Consider the following 22,363-nt stretch of genomic DNA (forward strand, 5'->3'; position numbering starts at 1 on the left):
TTCTTTCTTTCTTTCTTTCTTTCTTTCTTTCTTTCTTTCTTTCTTTCTTTCTTTCTTTCTTTCTTTCTAATAAAATAATTGTAAATAATTATAATTATTTTAAAACAATAAATTTGACTGTTTCGGACAAACAATAGGCCTAGTGGTTTTATTTTAATCCATTCGTTTGACTATCAAGCCATTAAAAAACTTTCAATAGCCTATGTTTTTCTTTATAAAAATGTGAAATTATATTTTACACACGTGACATTTTTTCGTCTAATTATTCACTGTTACAGTAGAAATGATATGCGATATATCTGATAACTCCAACTAGCTAATCTTTTATTGATTTTAAAGATTCATTCGATTTTTTCCGATTCTTTCGATGCAACGGATAATAAACTTATAGAAAAGTATGTTGTTTTCCGTTTTCTCCATGTTTTTCTTTTATTTGTTTCGATTCGACGAATTCAAGTGAATTGGAAAAAAACATCCTCTCATATTATTATTATTTAGCTATTAGGATACGCATTAAAATAGCCCTAATAAATCACACCATCAATTCGATTTTTTAAAACGACTTTTTAAAAGGTTTTTTATCGAAAAAACAAAAATATTCTGCTATTCGTTGTAATGACAACAACGACAAAAATGTTCTAAATTCAGGTTAAAAGAGACAATCAGATGAAATTGAATGGTAAAATAGCTTTAGCTTTTTTTTGTTTTTTTTACCGTGATACAAACATTCAGATTTATAGGCTAAATAAAACGGCAAATAACTGGATTTCATCAATAGGCCTATACACGAAAAATAAACAGCGAAACTGGAATAGCTAAATTAAAGCGTTATTGCTTGCGTTGTGGTTATTTCCAGATCTTAAACAGTTCAGCCCTGAATTATTTTTTTTTTTAAATATAAGTAGGCTATCTGTGATATATTTTAATACATAGGCTATTTGTATTTTATAGCCTAATAAATTAAATCTCATCAAAGAGCGAGGTTCGGAGGAAAATTATTTTAATTCGCCATTTAATTAGTACGCTAGCCTATATTTTGTTGCTTTTTGCATAGATTTTACTTTGCCACACATTTGATGTTTGTCGAAAAACATTTGACAAGGCCTAGAATAGAATAGAATAGAATAGAATAGAATAGAATAGAATAGAATAGAATAGAATATGTCATGTCAAGTAAAGCAGAATAGACTAGCCTACACCCCTTTCTCTCAATGCATTATCTATTGGAACAGAATTTTGGGGCAGAATTACCAACATCTATAACTCACAAGAGGACAATACCGTAGCCTATAACAATGGGCCCCATGGTTCCACTTTTCCTGTTAATATCACATTTAAAGATGATCTATTCTTTTTTTTTTTATGCAGTAGGCTAGGCTATGATTTATTTGTCATCCATGTATTTGACATTTGTCAAAGATGGCATATATATTTTAGATCGCTCAATTTCTAGTAATCAATTAACTTTCTATTAATTATTTAGGCCTAAACGAACCTATCAGGCTGCAGAAAGAAACTGGTTCGGTGGTTTTCTGGTTTTGTAGACCTTATTCCCTGCAGCGCCATGGAAGGTATGAAAGCGAGGCTGTGAGAGTGTTTTTAATGGTGCGCTACCCACTTAGCATATTAGCTAATTTTCCACACCTTGTGTTGGCTGGAGTTTTTTGTCAACTAAATTTTATTGAAGCCCATTTTTGCAGTGGTTCGTTAGCAGAACAATCCAAAAACACATTAAATATCGGTACAACCCACTGAAGAGATGCCTATGCATTTCACCAAAATAGTCTCTGATATCACTCACGACCTCGCTTGATTCATTCTCGTTAAAAATCAAAGATGGCGCTGCTGGGAAATACTTTATGAGCATGGCACTGCACCTAGGAGGCAGCATTGCAAAATTTCATTAATTTTTCCACAGCTCTGGAAATCTTATTAGACCCTGTAATATTCAACCAAAAAAAAAAAAACAAAAAAAAAACAGTGTCAACATAAAAGCATGTGGTATAATGCAAGGTTGGGGCAAAGGAAGACAAATTCTAATTTATTAGAGCCTCTTGCTGCGCCTGAAATCGCACACTGAGGAAGCCATACATTTAAATTTGAGTTTATTTCACGAGCACTAAAACGGTATGTTACAACATCCATTTTGGTACATTCTATATAGCATGAATATGGGTGGCAGTATGCATGTAATCTGGACGTACTACATCCACCATGTTGTTACTATCACGTGACTTACCTTCGTCAGTTGCATCACTTCACTGTCATTCATAAATCTTCACCCGTGGCCTCATGAGATAAAAAAAAGTGTCCATCCTAACTCTCTTTTGCCTACTGGTTTCCTATGTTTTTGGACAATGGACATACTCTGGTGTAGTTTTGCGCATGCTATTGTAGGGATACTGGGATAGGGAAGGATTCGGTTTCGGACGTAGCGCATAACATATTAACAAAAATGAAAATTATTTTTCTTGAAGTCTATGTATGCAGTCAATATGACCTAATAAAAATCATTATTAAAAAAATGAACACAGAATGACACAGCATAAAACAAATAATTCGTTTTTTATTATTTAACAGAGTTAATGTTGATTTGGGAAGCATTTTCAAACTGACTCTTCAATGTGTGCATAAAACATGCCGTTATGCATATAAATGGCCTGAACCTTGATGGCATTATTGTGTAATTTGTACATTATGGACTGTGTTGCGTACATTGCATTGACTGTAAATTGATTCCAGTACATACAAAATCTACAGCGCTACACTGTCCAACGTAAGCATCAATCTTACATTTACTTTCTGGTCATATGTAACAGTTTGCATGTTCTGATGATCTCTGGCCATAGTTATACTGCTGTTACAGAATTGATCTGCATTAAGGATTTATTATTATTATTGAATTAATTACCAAAAGAGATCCAGGAGATGATAAAGTGCAGCTTAAACGTCTTACGGATAGGGAACAACAAACAATCCAGTTGTTTTTTCTAGCATTGCACGGTTAGACCTCACAGGCCAACAGCATCTGGAAATCCAGTCAAGTAAAATGTTTCAGCGAAACAAAATCAGTAACGCTAATATCCAAAAATACTTTTTTAAGGTACATTCGTGTACATTATGATGACACCTTTCCAAGCAACTCAAAATGTATAGATCTCAATTATCTGAAAACATTTTCAAATCCTCAACATTGGAAGGAAGAAAAAAAAAATGGTCCACAATGGACATGAACATAGAAAGGTGTAAGTAAGTGCATTTAACATCAATCTTCAATGAATTCTTCCAAATCCACCAGTGTGCTTGCTTACTCCAATCGGCAGATATTTTCTCAGGTAGCAAAATCCATTATCCAAAGTTTTATAAACAATTTTACACACTATACAGGTATGGGATTTTAAATTCTATTTCAACAGCTGCGAAAATGTCACAATTTAATGTGTTAAAAAACATACAACCTGTATCTAAACAAACAAACCCTACATATATATGGTGTTTCTATACATGGATTATGTGTTTAAATAAATGTGTAAATATATCTTCAGGAATGGCTATGATCAGTGCATTTGAGCTGGTTCAGTCCAACGTACTGTTGTCATTCTCCTTGTACGTACTCCTTAAACGTCACAGTTAAGCAATTCGTAGTGATGTCTGTGATAATAACGTTACCCACAAACGGTTTCAAATTTGTTTTCTCCACTTGCACTGAGCTTTCTGAAATCTTCCCCCCGGTAGGAAACTGTTTTAGCATTTTGGTTGGACCACAGCTTAAATCAATAGGCTCTTCAGGAACGGTGTCACTGAAGTCATAACTATACGTTCTGGCGACGTGACTGCCTCTGTAATGCAGGTTTATGGGTTCTCTCTGAGGGGAAGAAAGCACGGTGTTTGGTGCACTGATGCTCCTGTAGCAGAAGAACTGCTTACAGTTTCTCACGTCCTCACTGGGTTCTGACAGGTTCCTCTTAAGGGGATTGGTTCTGGTGTCAGTGTTCGACGGGGCAGCTGCCATGGGTGAGGAGTTTGGCTGGTCGCATATATCCATCCCTTTTGGTTCAGCCTCTGTAGGCGTGTCTTTTGGAAGTTCACTGCGGGACTTTTCGGGAATACATTCACTAGCTGAAGAAAGATTCCTATTTTTCTCTATAGAACCATTCTCACTGCCTTCTACTTGATCCGCCGTTTCCCCATCAGACCGATTGTCCGTATCAATCAGCGTCGATTTCTCTTTATGTCGCGCTTCCGCGTCAGAAACATCCCTGTTTTTTACTTTGGAGGAATGCACACCTTTGTCCATGTATTTGCTCATTACAATGACAATTCGGCCGTTTTTGTTTTTGTTCTTGATTATTTTCATCTTGCTGCTGATGCCATTAGGAAGTGCAAACTCTTTGGAACTGGTTTTGAGTGTCCGCTCCGCTCCGCTAGCATCATCTGGCCGACCCTTGAGCTCGATAGACAGATCTTTCACTTTACTCAGGCCGCCGGTGTCTTTGTTCCGAATCCACTTCTGTTGCAAGGCTGGAGGGAGGTTCCAGCCTTTGTTGGAAGGGTCTTGACCCGTGACCTCTTTGGGTCCCGTGAGTGGCGTGTCATACATCTTGGGGTCCGGCTGGTAGTGATGATGTTTCTTGCTGTTTAGCTGGTAGAAGTGTTTCTTTTTCCCGCTCAAATGCTGTTCTGAGGATATCTCCTTGCAGCTGGGCTGGTACTGATGGTGCTTTTTACTGTTCAGCTGGTAGTGCTGCGGCCGTGAGCGGATCTGGAGGGAATCCACTTTGGGCTGGTTCTCCTCATCCAGTGATGTGTCCTGAAGACCACCCAGGATGCTTGATCTACGAGCAAACGCAGGAAGCTGGGGACAAAGAGAGAATATTTATTGACATCTCAAATTAACTGGAAGTTCATCGTTTGTTATTTACATTACAACACATTTAGCTTTACTCTAGGGGTTTTCATGATTGGCATTGATGGTTCCATGAACCACTTTTGGAACCGTATAATCTTTCCATTCCACAAAAGGTTCTTTATAGTGGAACAAAGTTCTATAAAAGCTGAGAAAATAAGGATATTTTAAGAACAGTTCACTGAAAGGTTCCTCTATGGCATTGCATTGCAATTTTATTTTAATAGTGTAGGCAGTCTTATAATGTGAATTTATGTTTTGAGCTTACAAACGCCATTCTCATGAATATTTTATAGGTAAAATCTACTACTGAAGCTAATTGAAGTCATTTAGGACCCCTCAGTACATTAAGATGCATGCAGACAGAAAGGAGCCTTTTATTGATTCATAATGAAAAGGATTTTTTATTCCTGGACTGTGCGCAGGAATAGCCTTTTGCAAAAATATTGCTGGAAGATAGAAACTGCATTTGGAATAACACAAGCAGTCCAGTGACCATGTAAAAGCTGATGTACCTGGACCAGGGAGTGTTTGGGTTTAGGCCCTCTTTTTCGATATCCCACCATTTGCTCCTGCCTTTCTCTGAAAACAGCACATAAAATATAAATTATTCATAAAAAAACTGCTACAATGTTGAAATGCTTAAAGGAACATTCATTAATCAGAACAATTATTTTTGTTCACTCTTAAAAATAAATGTTCTTTATTGGCATTGGTGTTCCTACGAAGAACCTTTAAAATCAATTGAAGCTTCCCATTGCACAAAAGGTTCTTCATAGTGATAAAGGTTCTTGAGATTAATAATATGTTGTTCATCACACTAAGAAAAAATGGGTGCTTTTAAGAACTGTTCAATGAAAGGTTCTTTGGGGAAGCAAAAATGATTCTTCTGTTGTTAAAACCCACTTTTGGAACCTTTATTTTTAAGAGTGTTCTTCTCAACAGTAGCGCAAGATTCAGACCACCAAGTTACAACAGCAACGGTAACACGACACTCTCACTTCTAGCGCAGCTCAACCAGAATGAAATTTATCAAATATCTTGCGAAAGCTGCTATCTAAACCTAACAATTCGTTTCCTTTAGTGTCTGGAATGCTTTGATACCCATTTAACTTTTATCTTAAGAACAGAAGAGAGGGTTCAGAAGGGTGTGTGAACATCACAAGACCTTTGAAACAGCAGATTAGATCATAGACACGAGTGTCCACTTGTGAGAACACAGCTACTGATGTATTTTTCATATATGCATGCATGTATGAAATAATTTGATTTAAGCTTTTCCAAAACAAAAGTTGCTGCGCTGTTCCAAAGAAGTGTTTCTCAAACTTGTTCCAAAGAACAGTGCTTTTCAAACTTGTTTCAAAGAACAGTGCTTCTCAAACTTGTTCCAAAGAACAGTGCTTCTCAAACTTGTTCCAAAGAACAGTGCTTCTCAAACTTGTTCCAAAGAACAGTGCTTCTCAAACTTTTAGATGCAAGACAATTTTGAAAATCCTCTGTTCTCATAAATTAGGTATTAAATCTAGATATTAAAATTAATATTTGAAGAGTTCAGATGCAAAAGCCTCTAAATGCCATTTGAAATTTTCTTCTTTAATGATGATTTTTTATCAAACTTGTATATTTAAGTTCAGTAATTTCACTTAAATAACAATTAATAGGTAATTATCATTGCCATTTAAGTGAAATTACTGAACTTAAATATACAAGTTTGATAAAAATCATCATTAAAGAAGAAAATTTCAAATGGCATTTAGAGGCTTTTGCATCTGAACTCTTCATTTGCAGTTAATTTAGTGATCACAAAATTACAATCACTGTATGTTTTTGAATAAAAAACAACAAGAATTTGCATTCATATTTATACAGTTATTTAAATTATGAATACAAAATAAATATAAGCCATCGTGCAGTGATAAGTTTAATAAGGCTCCCACAGGGTTCTGGCCCCCTGCTTGAGAACCACTGCCCTGGAACTGACAGGAAGAAAATTAAATCTTGACTGGTCAATATACAATGGCACGCTCATTTTGTACGACTTGCACTGGAAATAACAATGGAGCGTTTCCAAAACTGGATAAAAGGCAAGCATCAAGAGAGCCTTTGTAGCAGGCAGACCTGACCCATGGGGCTACCATTAATCTTCAGCTACACAGTGCAGGGATTTGGCCCCGCCTCCCGTGACCATATATGGGCATCACCACAAGTTCAGTTATTCGTCCTCCATCTCACCTGTTTTGGAAAGCGACAAGAAGGCGCGGATCCAGAATGTTTTCTTCGGGTTCCCATGTGTTGTATCTGCAATATTGACGGGAAATTATGATATTGTAATAAATCACATGTTAAATTCAACGCATGTTGCAATGAAATGTAGCTATCGTAAACATGTTAAGCAGATCACTGCGCGAAAAAAATACACGTGTGCAACGTTACCCTACTGAAAATGTAAACACGCGAGCAATACATTTACGATTATATGACATAAACAAAGTAAAATGTCGGTACGATAGCAGAACGATATTCGCTCGTGTAAATTTTGTGATGGAATCCATAGTAAAAAGCCCAGCTTGCGACCAATGTGGGGTAACCGGACCATCAAGACCAATATCGCGCGGCATTTACTGTTAATGTGTCTAAAAAATAACGCATATAAACCAATTCAACACTTACTTGGCTGACCATCCTCGCCACTTCACCAGATACTCGATTCTGCCCTAAAAAACGATAAAAATGTGTTGGGTACTATACAGGAACAACAAATATATCCTCTGCACCATTTACGGTAGTTCCAGTTCGCGGCAGTTTTACCTTCCGTAGGCGCTTCTTTTCGATGCCCTCCACCGCGAAGACGTGTTCCCCGACAGCAGGTAGATCCATTCCGTCTCTCTGCCGCCCGTTTGAGGCGAACGAGCAAAATAAAATCTTCACTGCAACGCTTTACTGCTGTCTCGCGTTCTGCCACCGCTGTGGCCCAAGATTAATTTGTCTCTCACCCCTCCTCTTTCCCTCTCTCTCCCCTCGTATTTGTCTCCACGTTAAGCGGCGGGTACTGGAAAAGCTCAGTACTGCTGCTACTACAGAAAATAGTTCATGCAATAATAAGCCAAGGCAGGCACGTGACGTCACGCGAGGAGGGGGTTGACAAGAACTGTGCCGAATATAAAGCTATAGTGTTTAAACGTTGTATGCTTGCTGTAATTAAGACCTTCGAAATATGCATGAATACAGACAAGCTTGCTTTGGTTTAAACATCTCACTAGCAAAATTTCAATCTAACAATCTATCAATCTATCAATCTATCTATCTATCTATCTATCTATCTATCTATCTATCTATCTATCTATCTATCTATCTATCTATCCATGCTAAAGTCCCACAATCACATTTAGTTGTCATGCATTTCATAACCAAAAAGTTGTGTAGGCTATTTTAGATTTTTAAAAACATCATCTGCAATGCACTTGAAGCAAGGGTTTTACATTCATTTTTAGACGGGGTGGATCCCACTCAAGCGATATGCCACGCCAAAATACACTTTACTTTTGCTACTTTATCATGCAAAACGCACACAAGAGCCAAATATAGGCGACGAAACACAAATATACACCACTAAATCTGTCATGTAAACGAGCTATATTCTATTAAAGGCAACTCAGTTTAACGCCAGTAAATTAACCACCCGTTCACGACCAGCACTAGCTGAAAGCATTAACACCATATTAGACGTTCTTGTTAACACCTAATCTATGCAGTTTTATATCCTAAAACTGTATAAAGCGGAAATATGAGGCAACAGATAGCCGCTGTGGATTTTAAATTACATTCAATGAAACGTAATATGTAAAGTACATTAATTAACACATCTTTATCTGTATTCTTCTTCTTTTTTTCACCAGCGAATAAAATTCAGCAACTAAAGGGTTAAAATGAGGTTGAAGCGTCAACAGCCAATCTAAGCTCCATATATGGGCATGAAAAAGAAAGGGCAAATATATCGTGTTCTTGCGGGTTTATTACATATTTTACACACAAATTGAAATACTAACACAAAAACACACCATGTTGCACAACATTTAAGCAAAAAAAACTGTGTTTTGACGAAGAGAAATTGATCGTCGCGCTGCATTTCTCATCAGAGAAACACACCCTGCTGCCTAGAAACAGAGAGTGGAAAATTATTGAAGATTTTAATGACAGAGACTGGTTGCTCTACACCTGCTGTAATGTGAATATCGATGACAGGTAAATTAGGTATAATTTCTAATAACATGAAGTAATAATTGAATAATATTCAGCCAGCAAGCCTGTAATCTCAGCAGCACAGCATTAAAAAATAAATCAGTAGCCTATAGCCACGACAACTTCCTGTTGTCACTTTCAATATTCGACTCATGTTGTTAACAGCATGCCATAGGATAGCCTACATTCGTAGCTGCACACTTTTATCCAACAAATTTGTTAAACACTGTTAAATTTGTTTTGGTCAGACTCAATTCTCATTCTCTCAGCTACTGTTCAAGTTCATGTAAATTGGACCAGAATTCTTTGTGTTATCAATTGAAGTTATAATGAGTCCCAATCTGAATATAGTAATCAAGAGCAGTAAAGTAGTTCCTTATTCAAAAAGCAGTATGTCGAATTAGTATAGCCTATCTGGATTTGTATGAAACATAGCAATATCGAGACGACGAACTGAGATTATATTAATTAATATTTTCAACTCAAATGGACACTTTTGTTCTCTTGTTTAACAAAGCCTGAGTACATTATTTTAATTCGTCACATGTCAAAGCACCATAAGGCTTTAGAACAAAATAACATGGCCGATGCAGTATTTCCAGGGATATATTTACACACCTGCATATACATTAGTTGAGAAGTCAGTTTATCAAATTCAGTAGCCTACATGCAAAGGAATTCATACACAGCTCATGATAATGACAATGACCTTAACCATTTCAAGAGCTCTTTGGTTGGCAGCAAAAGACAGTTGACTGGATGGAAACCCCTCAAAGAGATCTTAAACTGTGATTGTTGCAGAGCTTTTCCATGTATGGAAACTCATTCACAGAACACCCAAATAGGGGTTCCACTTATCGAGTGCCAGGCACCAAAGCACTAAAGAAAGAAAGGGATTGAAAGAGAGAGAGAGAGAGAGAGAGAGAGAGAGAGAGGGAGAGCGCAGTGTGTGCCAGACTATAAGTGTAGTCTCTATTGCCCAACCAAGCGTTGCATTTATCCCGCTATAAAGGGTCATGGACGAGGATTGGTCGAGGGCTGGAAGGGTATTAGAAAATGTTAAGAGGGGCCTACAGGCATTCTATCTCAGCTCAGTGGGAGCTCATTAAGTTCTGGTATCCTAATGAGCTGATATCAAAAACTGCACGTAATTTGACAGAAAATAGATTTTCGAAGAAGTTAAATATGCTTTCTTTACAAGAGCAATGTTGCTTTACTTAATGATAATCAAGATTTTCCACATAACAAGCCTTAAGAAAGAAATGCGATAGCGTCAGAAATTAATTTCCAATTTGCACTTGCAGTCAGAATGCATCCATGTAATTTTCTCCCAGTGCTGCGAGCTTCAACTTCCATTATTTTCCAATTATTACATGATTGGTCAGATAAAATATAGTCTCAGTTAATTTTCTGGTGGCACTTTAATCTAGCCTTCTATCAATTATCAAGATGTCTATGAGTACGTCATTGTAATGCACATCGCTGGTAGGAGTGCGGGCTCATCAGAAAGTACCATGGCGCACTGCTCTTCTACCCCCAGAGCACACGAAGGGGGTTGGGATTGTCGGCAGAGGGGGAGGGGGGCCCAAAACAGACAGCGGAGTTCCCCAGGGTGCAGAGGGATCTGGCAGGACTGCGGTGGCTGACCTGTCAATACTGTATCACGCACTGAAGCATGCTCTCTTCACCATCCATCTACGCTGACTGACTTTGGTCTAAAATACTGACTGTCTGTCAGTGAAGAAATATAAAGAGAGGTGGGACAGCTGAATATGTGCTGGCCTGATCGGCATCAAAGCCGTTGTGCAGCATTTTGATTCTGCATGGAAAATAACGCTGTTGATTTCAAACATAAGAAAAATCACATACAAGGTATCCCATGTTTCTTCATACCCTCCTAAAAATAAAGATTCCAAAAAAAGTGGGGCCACCGTTTTACAGCGATGCAATTGAAGAACCATTTTTGGTTCCCTGTAAAACCTTCAGTTCTTAAAATAACCATTTTTTTTAGAATCTAAAGAACCTTTATCCACTTCAGAGAACCATTGGTGCTGTGGAAAGGTTCCAAAAATGTTAAATGTTAATTATGAAACCATAGGTGTCAATAAAGAAGCTTTTTTTAAGATGCAGCAATGAGATTAAATGGAGATCAATTGGAGACTTTTGCTTAAGGGATCGTTTAAATAGAAATTCTGTCATCGTTTACTCACCCTCATGTCGTTCTAAACCAAAAGAAGGTATGTGACATGTCACAGTGTTTTTGTCCATACAATGAAAGTCAAAGGAACACACACACAAAACAATTATTTTTGGGTGTTTTTTTTTTTTTTGGTTCTCTTTCACTGAAAGTTCTTTAAAGAACCATTTTAATAACCTAAAGAACCTTTTTTTCTACTACAAAGAACCTTTGGTGTGATGGGAAGGTTCCATTGATGTTAAAGGTTCTTTATGGAACCATAGCTGTCGGTAAAGAACCTTAATTTTAAGAGTCTTTAAGTTACAGCCAACATCTGAATACTGGGTTACAGTCAATTTTGAAATATAGCGGTGCAAATACGATGTGTTTATAGGCCAACCCTGAAGTTAGCATCACCCTGGTTCCCTCGCCAAAAACCCAATTGAACTTTTGGATTATTGCAGAAACAAAAGAGTATGATTTGTACATGTTTTGTTCATCATGATAATCTACATGATATGTTAATCACTAATGAACACAAAATGTATGAATTTTGAAGCGCAAATACAATTGGCAGAAGTCAAAAGCTAAATGTAGGCTATGAACGAACTTCAAGGTCACTCACCACTAAGCCTCCTATGTCTTTGTTTAGAAACAGTCTCTGTGAATGTCCCAATTAGCAGCCACCTTTTTCAAGACAAGTACAGCAGGCACAGTAAAATAACAAGAGGTTAATACTGAGGTATTTTATATCGTAGAATAAAACATGAAAATATCTTTAGATTGTATTCACCCCAGACCGTATTTCAAACATTTAACCAAAAACCCATTCAAAAAAAAACTAATTGACTTCAGTGCTAAAATGCTAACTCGTTTCCTGGTTTTGGCCTGCAAAAATTTAGGTTGCGACTATTCACAGTAACCTGTATCAATCTGAAGAGCAAAAACATCTCAAACTGTGTTTAGGTTTGCCAATATCTCGAAGTCTGCAATTAAAAATTCTCACACATGTCTCATCAAATTCTCACTAGACCAATCCAGCTCAATACACTTACAGCATGTCAATGATTGTCTCAACAGCACTGATTTCCCCAAAGGAATTTCTGGAGAAATCTCACAGCAGGCGAAGTTGACACATAAATAAAACATAACCGAGATCTCTGTTAAGTATCCTGCGACCTCTAAGCAATAAAATGTTCCCCTGGGCAGTGCCATGCAAATCGAGACCGGCATATGTGTAGCCTACAATACAAGTGTGGAGTTGGCTTTGCCCTTCTCTTCCGTGACTCTCGGGAAAGACTATCTGACTGTTTCCCTTGCATTTTAATTCTCATTTCCCTGGCAGCTGAGCTTAAGGGATTCTCTGTCCACCTCAGCCTTGACAGCGGACTATCCGGTCTCAGGGTCAATGCAGCTATTCCACACTGCAACCTTGAGTTCTCGTGCCCGATAACCATTTAGCCGAGGTTACAGCACAGCGCATTCACTTGGGCAGATGAAACCAATCACACACATAATAAAAAGACGATCATGGATGTGCCAGGGAAGGGTGGGGAAGATGAAGAATATTAAAAAAGAATAACTGGAACAAACGGTGATAGGATAAATGGACAATACAATGCAGTTTAATGTGGCGCTCCATCTATATGGAAATGCAGGCGTGTGGGATTCTGCCAGGGAATGTCGAGTAGCCCGTGCTGGTGATTGGATGGGGGTGTTTTGTTTCAAACTGTGATTGAAAAGATACAGTCACATGGAATTACAAAGAAGACAGTGGAATTTGGAATTGTCAAGCAGGAATAGATTGTCTTCCTTTTTTTTTTAACAAATCACAAATGGTTTACTTTAAAGATCCCTAGACAAGCCCTTAGCGTCAGCGAAGACCACAAGAAACAGACAAGTCCTCTGCACAGACCCTATGGCCAGATTCTACTCCCTCCCGCCACATGCTGGCAAATAATGTGCTATATCCCGATCTTCAAGTAGAAGGAGCTGGATGACATATTCTGAATGGTATCTGACTTGTTTTCCCTCCATTTTTGTCAACTAATTGAGTTTAGGCTCCTTGCCACTGTCGCCTTTTGGCTTCCTTATGGGGGGCACTTAATATTCTGCAGTATTGGATGAGAGCTGGATGATGACATCATCTCCAGAGCTGCTTGAACTCAATTCATTATTGAACTTTACTCAGCTATTGAACTGAAATGATTCAACACTGTACTGATTTCAACTGAATAGTCACTTACTATTGTCTTTTTAGAGCTGCTTTACAGCAGAATTGAACTCTGTTTGCAGCAATGAATCATTATTTTCCTATGTTTATCCATGCTGTGAAACAATCTGTATTGAATATAGCGCTATATACAGTAAATAAAGGTGACAAGTCTGTTTTTCTTCATAGGACTAAATATGTATTACAATTGCACACAAATACAAAGAATAGCTTTTTCCAGCTTGCTTGATTTAGCTGGAAGCTTCCAGAACCATCTATGCATAAACTCACACACTCAATATAAATTTTTTTAATTTAGGAGTTTGAATTGCATTTAAAATTACACAGTTTTAATATAAACTAATAAACGTGATGTGATGCCTATTTGCCACTCACACATAAACAAACTGAATGTGAAATGTTAAATGCGCAAAAGTTTTAAATATTTATCATCAATAAATCCAATTTCTTTTAATCTCATACATTTTAACTAATTGAAAATTGCTTGTTCCACAGCTAGCCATATTTAAACTGCGTTCATATTATAATAAATGTAATTGTTTTCACAATCAACAGATTTTTGTGTGCATTTTGAGTGATATATGAATAATAAATAGATGCAAAGAGTTAATAATAAACTATGACAAGATTTCTTTTTAGTGCACAAATCTTATGTTTCATTTCTGACCGACAAATATGCATCACACGCTAAAATTAGTGTGTTTACTAATAAACCGAAGATAAGCATATAGTCACAGAGGTTAAATCTTGTTTTTGTTTCAAACAAACCACATTTGATAAGAGTATCACATGTTATATTGACTGCAATTCCCACTGCACATCTTCCACATTTGCTTGAGCACGTCTGATGGTTATTTAAAGAGAAAGCCATGGATTTCTCATTCCCATTGAAGATAATGGTAAATCAATAAGCTTATTCAAATCATCCTGAGAATGTCTGAGGAGTGAAAAAGCAAAACAGGATAGATATAAAGTCTAAAATAGATGTTTTGTGATGTTTCAGTTATTATTTTCCAGCACACATTTCTGTATGCAAGTCTCTTGCTGTTGCTAAATTGCAGTGGGGGTTACAGTAGCCGTCAGCAATAAATCAATACGAGACTGAAGAAGTTTTAACAGCAAGCACAGCTCAATTACGGTTTACATGCCTTCAGTACATCTGGAAAACATGGATGGAGGTGTTTTGGTTTGGTTTATTCGTTCTCAATATGAATTCCTTCAGCTGTCATGCCTTTGACATCAGATTCCTCAGGCGAGACTTCTGTTTCTTCGGCTCTCTTTGATTCTCTGTGCATCAAACAAAACATTTGGATTCCGGGCGATCTGCTTTTTTCAAGATGGAGTGTTTGTTGAGGGTGTTTTTTTTATATACAATGGTGGCTATTGGTTGAAGCCGACAGCCTCATGGGCTTCAGTTTTAGTTTATGCAACCATATTTATGATTTTAGGGAAAAAATCCCTTGATGGAAATCAAATATTGATGCAAATATTCTAAAATCAATAGGCTATTAATGTACTTGAGAAACAAAATGACATTAGATAGAAAGCCTAAAGTTTCTTTTTTTATATTAGTAGTACAAACTCACTTAATTGATAAATATTTCAGAAAATGTCTTTAGAAAATATCATTTTGCTTTTACAGTAAATATGTGTAATGGAAAACCAGACAAAACAACTGAGTAAGAAAATCAGTTTTTTTTTTCCTCCAGTCTATAAATAAATTTTGGAGATGGACTGTTTTGGTTTGAACCACTAAGCAACCACCTAGCAACCATGTGGAGACCTTGGCAACCACCCAAATCATCTAGCAACTGCATAGCAATTCCCTGGCAACGCATCTTGATGGTATGTTTTGCATATGGGCCTACATTAAAGGCATAATATGTACGATTTTTGGATGAAATATCCAAAAACCACTAGAACAGTGTTATTTACTTTTTGATACTAGCTTGGTACTTACAGTTTTCTTGTGTTTTTAACCATGCCTCAAAGAAAAACATTATTTTGTCAAGTGTCTAACATAACATAATCAAATGCAGCTTTATTTTTGTAACAGTAATGCATAATTTTCTCCATCATACAATATGTTTGAAGCGGGGTCTGCAGCATAATAAAAGCTCCGCTGCTCTCGAGCCGTGTGTCGCGCTTGTCTCTCATTAGCAATCGCTCGCCCTGCTCTGCTTCATACGACAGTAACGTTAATAATCTCACCCATGAGTATTGTTTCTGCTCGAGTCCGGTCGTATTCTCCACTGGGTGTAAAGTTAAAGACAACAACTCCCATGATTCCGCACTCAAACTCTGCGCCAAGCTACGCCTTTGTTTTGAATATGCGACCTCTAGTGGTGAAAAACTACATATTGTGCCTTTAAAAGTCTAGATTTGCTAAACAGGGAAAATTAGTGTGAGAGTGCAATCCCCAAAAAAGTGCAGATGGGAGTGGAATGTTCTGCACGTGATCTACTGACGACGCTCAAATTAAAGAACAGACATTTTCATAATGATTAACGTTATCTACCAAGAGCTGCGCAAATAAGCGTCCTGGTTTAAGACAGGCTTTTTTTTTGGGGTTAAATAATGGCGCAAATACCAGTAAATGGAAATCTTAGTAAATCACCCTGATTAATTAATTTAAATACTCTCCTTATCAATCCCCATATATGTATTGTCTGAAAGGGAATCTCCTACATGCAATAAGTTCAGCCGCAAAAATAATCTTTTATTGCTTTTCAGCGCTAATTTTTTCACTGTGTGTCTAGTAAGCCCTGACCAGTTTTTTAACACCAAAAGAGGGTTTACGCTGGCGCAAGATGTTAACTAAATCTGGCCCTAAATATAATCATTTTCATCACAATAAGATAGCCAAAGCCCACACACAGCACATTTATTTATATATTTATAGTCATTATCTATTTTCAAGTTCTTTCCCTTTGGCACTGTTTCATCTTCCAGTGACACATCTTTCAATGTCAACAAACTGAAATGCTGCCTCCGAGCCACGTGAATTCCCTGCTATTGTATAAGATGCACATAGAGACGCACAATGAGCCAATGTTTACAAAACCCTGACTCGTGAGCTTTTTCTCCTCTTCCTGGAGCCGGGAGGAGGGCACATGCTCACAAACAGCACTGACGCAGGTACGACGTAGAGCGCTGGAACAAAGGCTTTGTTCTGACCTCTATCCCCTATAGCCTCACATCACAGCATCCAGCCACACGAGTCCTTCAGAACGCTCTTCTGTTCCTCCGTACGCTCCTGGGGTTTCAGAAATATCTGCCACAACACAAAAACAATCCTGTTTGCTACCCTGAGATCATGGAAATCTATGCTGTAAAAAACATTGAGAAATAATGACATTGTTGAGTTGTCAAATGAGTTGAAGTAGGCTACTATTACATTTGCTTCTGTCTATCTATCTATCTATCTATTGGTCTATCAGTCTATCTATTTATCTGTCTGTCTATCTATCTATATGTATTTCTATCTATCCATCCATCCATCTATTTATCTATCTGTCTACTCATCTATCTGTCTGTACTACACACTTGCATACTAGGCTATTTTGAAAGCATACGTACTAGTACACAGAGTATTTATTGTTATACTGTAAAATCCATTAAACTGTCAATGCATGCAGAATTTTGTACATGCTGTCATTTGTACTGTATACCTGCGTTTATAGAAAGAAACTAAAAAGTCATGAAGCATGCAGTAGCTATTCTGAAGAAGCAAACTGATAAAAGTGTGTCTTCTATATTAGACAGATAAATGTTTGACACAGCAACTATGTAGTCAATATGAAATCATTCTGTAATTTGAAAGTGAATATATTTTTTTGGTTACAGTTTTAAAATATGCTTTTATTTTAAATTATTATAATTGTTAGTTTAAGCCTTATTTATATCGTCATAAGTAACCGGAAAGAAACGCCCTGACACTTCTGTGAATTTAAAAGTCACCGAGGTGCCGCTGATGACTAGCTTAGTCTGAAAACAAACAAACACACACACACACACACACACACACACACACAAACACACACACACACACACACACACACACACACTGGTATTCGCAGTTTCTTTTTGCAGCTACATGCTCCGTTCTTATTAAAATGCATAAGAGCAAATGAGATTTGGGAAGCTGCTGAAAGATGCTGCGTATAATCCACTTCTCTCCAGTTCCTACCGGAAAGGGGTTTGACGTAGCATTGATGTGCTCAGCCGCCACATCGGAGTCATTAATATTCATTGACGATGTTTCTCCCGCAGCGAGTGGCGGATATTATGATTATGAAGATCTGGATCTCTGAGGTGAAGGCCCACACAGAGAGCACCAGTAAGACGTGTTGAGGGTGGGCTGTGGAGTTTGAGGAGTGGGGGAGTTGTTGTGGTTAAAGGCGTGGAGAGGTGCTCATTATCCTTTGGGAAATGACTCACAATCACTCCTGTACGTCATGACTCACTGAAGAACTGCTCTAATCCTACTTATAGCTACCTATTAGCAGCGCAATTCTCATGAACTACAAACAAAAGGACTAAGTTAGGCTACAACAGGTTTTGGAAAGAGATACTTGAGGCGTTCCTGCAGAATTGTGTAGTTCTTCTGCATGTTGATGATGAAAGCTCATTTACATAGGCCTAATTATTTTGTCGCTGCTTTTATCTCAAGCAACTTACAAATTAGGAAAAACAACCCCAATATCACGGCTATTCGTACGAATTTTACGAGGTGGCAAGTAGGAGTTCCCGATTCGAATTCTGACGAAATATGAATTACCGCTGACCCCGCCCCTAAACCTAATCGTCACTGGGGTTTCGACTAATCGTAAGAACGAATCAGTCGCATTTTACTCACTCTTTATAGGAATTGGTGAGATAGCGTTGGAAAAGCGCATGCATCTTATCGCAAAGGAAACAACAATGATAATTCAGTGTCACCAAATGTAATCATTGGATTTTATTCTTGTAGGCCTATCAAATGTTTATATATATATATATATATATATATATATATATATATATATATATATATATATATATATATATATATATATATTTTTTTTTTTTTTTTTACTTATTGTTAATAAACAAACAAATAGCCTATTTATTTAAAATGAGCATTTCTTTTAATCATAAATTATAAAGAAGTTTATTTATTACAGTAATTTATATAGGCCTATAAAAATATATACAAATTATAGTTATATGAAAATAAAATAAATATATGTATTTCTTTAAGGGGTGTCAAAATTAACACATTAATTTTGTGGTATGTTTTTCTCAGTTAAAAATATTTAATGCAATTAACTATAAACAATTAAAGTTCGGTAAGGTCTTAAAGGTGACATATTATGCCCCTTCTCACAAGATGAAATATAAATCTATGGTGTACGGTGGCCAAGAGAGCTCAACGCACTGCAACTGGAGAAAAGACACAAATTACAGTAAGAAAACATCTTTATCAGTTTCACAACACGTGTGCTCCAAATACTCAAAACACAACCAAATACAGAAATGTGCTGCAAAATTATTCCAAGCAGTGTTATTTTAGTGTCGATGAGATTTTTAAAATTATTTTGAATTATTTCATTTTTATTTGATGTTCTCATTTTGATTAAGTAATTAGTTTAGTTTCATTCATTTTGTTTTGTATAGTTTTTTTCTTCAGTTTTATTTCAGTTTCAATTTAGTTATTTTAATACATCAAGCTCAATTAAATAACAATTAAAAATGTTGCCTTGGCAAGATTAAACAAAATAAGTTTAAGTTTTGGTATATTTAACATTTATAATGTTTAAAGACAGATTCAGTCTCACACCTGTTATTAAATACAAAAGTTGTCAGTCCCAAACGCTGGACTGTGTGAATGTAGTCTGTATAGGCCACAACTCTGACTTTGTTGAGTCTTTTTAGCTAAAGAAATTACTGTTTGTGGTATTATTCCCAGTATATATTATTACGTACAACACGCTCACATACTCACTTACACAAACATATATTAACAAATGCGAGAGGGAAGCAGATGGCAAACAGCTGCATGTAGGGGTCCAGCTGTCCACCGCAGAACTGGGATTCTCAATCCGCACACAGGCCGCCAAACCACAGGTGCAATACTTTCTAACAGACACAACTGGAAGTAAAAAACATGTTCAATATGTACAGAGACCACCAAAAGTGGTTTCAAACCTGTATGAGTTTCTATTTTCGGCTGAACACAGAAGAAGATATTTTGAAGAATGTCAGTAACCAAACAGTTGTCTTCCATAGTTTTAATTTTTCAATACATGGAAGTTAGTGGGGCCCATCAACTGTTTAGTTACCAACATTCTTCAGTTTAAATAATGTAATTTAAAGGAGTAGTTCACCTTTAAAAAAAAACTTTTGCTGATAATTTACTCACCCCCAAGTCATCCAAGATGTCCATGTCTTTCTTTCTTCAGTCGAAAAGAAATTAAGGTTTTTGATAAAATAATTCCAGGATTTTCTCCATATAATGTACTTCAATGGGAACCAAACGGTTCAAGGTCCAAATGAGTTTCATTGTCATTGCAATATCATTGAATTAGAAATGTAAGGATCTTATCTAGCGAAACGATCAGTCATTTCAAAGATAAATAAAAAAGTTTAAGTTTTATAAGCACAAATGCTCGCCTTGCTCTGTTCTGATGAGCATTCGTGACTCTCCTGTTCAAACTCATTCATTAAAATGAACAAATCTTTTTTCGAGTCATGACTCGAAGGGTCCTAGATAAGACCCTTATTCATCGTCTGTTGTCGTTTAAAGCTGCACTGAAACTCTCATTTGGACCTTGAACCGTTTGGTTCCCAATGAAGTCCATGTTTTTCCACTAAGAAACGAACATTGTTATTATGTTTTGATTGATACAAGCTGCTTTGATGCTATCTATATTGTGAAAAGCACTATAAATATAATTGACTTGACTTTAATTAAAAGACACTGAGCAATAAGAAACCTCACATTCTGAGGAAAGATGCAGCACGCCACCTGTTTTGTAATTTCTAATCATTGAATGACATTTCTAATGCAATGACATTCAGACATTTTTAAGTGTCCAAATAATCTTTAGAGGAGCTGTACTTTCATCCTAATTATATAGGGTGTGTGTACTTTCAAATTTTGGCGTTGACGTGATTTGTTTTCCGCTAACACAGCATCGAGACATAAGCTACTCGTGCCCCAGTTCTGCCCTTAAAAAATATCCACCCCCCTAAACACACACACACAGTCACATTCACATGCAAATGATGCTTTAATCTGAGCTCTCTAATAGACCACCATGGCAACAGAGATACAGGACTAATGAGGAAGAGGTACAGGTTAATGGCAGTGTGGCGCATCAGCGACTTTCTCTCTCCCTCACACACACTTTGCAGCAAAATCTTTGCAAATATCAAACCTCCTCAAACACACACACACACACATTATGCATTAAAAGCAAATGCTGTTTAGCGGCACGTGAAGTGTTATGTCTGTCAGTGTCAGTGTCACCACGTGTTTGACACTTACAGGCCTGACACTCATTGAAAAAAGCGAATTAAAACCATTAGGCTAATACGTGATTTAGCAAGACTGTCACTGAATAAATGCTCATCTGCAGGGTCACACACTCACACACATGTGAAAACATTGCTGTGGGCCATTATCAGCATGTCCTTGAGTGGAGAATGTGAAGTGAGGTGTGTTTTCTCGCATTCTGTCCTGTAAAGCACCTGCTCTTCACAAACAACATATAGACACACACCTCATGAGAACAGTTTAACTTTGGAATAATTACACATGAGTCACATGAGGTGGACTGCCAAATAAAAAAGTATGTGTCAGCTGTAAAAGTGTTGCCCAAAGAACACACTAATACACAAATTAGAGACAGTGAATGCATTGTATTTATTGGGACAACCCATATTCGGCTATGTTTACATGGTGTAAATTAGTATATCAATTCATTACAGATATTAATATGTACAAATCTTTGTCCATAGTTTGGTTGAGGTGGAAGTTTCCTGGAGTTGTCGAAAACCCTGATTTACTCTAAACGCAATCTTCCAATTTTATTCTCATAACTGTTTAACTGAGGACAAGTTATAGAAAAAAAATAGCCTGGAACCTAAAACTGACTGGCATACTGAGTATAAAAATATAATATAAAAAACGTTGTTTAGGTTATAGAGTCTTGTTTTCATTTTCCTGGTGTCCTCATAGGACAAATCATAAAATATTAATAACAACTTTTTGTCTCTTCCCGCCATTTGTTTCGTAACTCCAAACAATGTGATGATACAAACAAAAAGATGGGTCAAAGAACAAATTCCTATGGGTCTCAGTCAGGATGATATAACAAATTACTGTTTTCTAATTTATTATATAGTATTTTAAAATGTAATGTATTCTTGAGATGGTAAAGCTATATTAGACTGACTTCAGCTTCGACATCACAAGAATAAATGACATTTTAAAACAGAAAACCGTTTTTGAAATTTATGAGCATAAGAGAGTCTGATTTTGTTAATATTTGGAGAAAGCCAAAAGATTCCTTCATGTAATGATGTGAACAGCGTCCTCATGGGAATTATTACTCCTGGAAATTGCTTTTCGAGGTTGTAAAATGGCCAAAGAAACATTTCACGAGACCAGGTGCACCCGATGTTGCTCAAACAGTTCCTGTAAAATATCCTAAACACTCCAGACAGCATTCCTAAAGTTTGAAAACAGAGCTATTCACCTTATTTTGCACTACGGAAGTAAGCTGTTTTCTGTGAATGTGTGAGACTTGCGTTAAAAATCACG

General features: G+C 36.9%; 1 protein-coding gene across 1 annotated transcript; it reads right to left on the bottom strand.

The window, feature by feature from the left end:
- Positions 1–3,450: 3,450 nt before the first annotated feature.
- Positions 3,451–7,928, bottom strand: cbx4 (chromobox 4). The gene is made up of 5 exons (XM_039686820.2): positions 7,715–7,928; positions 7,577–7,620; positions 7,139–7,204; positions 5,422–5,488; positions 3,451–4,855 (listed from the first exon to the last, which is right to left on the bottom strand). The coding sequence occupies exons 1-5, from the start codon at positions 7,781–7,783 to the stop codon at positions 3,596–3,598; spliced, it is 1,506 nt and encodes a 501-aa protein (XP_039542754.2). The 5' UTR covers positions 7,784–7,928; the 3' UTR covers positions 3,451–3,595.
- Between the last annotated feature and the right edge of the window lie 14,435 nt (positions 7,929–22,363).

Source organism: Pimephales promelas, chromosome 3, assembly GCF_988280905.1.
Source record: "Pimephales promelas chromosome 3, fPimPro1.hap1.1, whole genome shotgun sequence".
NCBI lineage: Eukaryota > Metazoa > Chordata > Actinopteri > Cypriniformes > Leuciscidae > Pimephales > Pimephales promelas.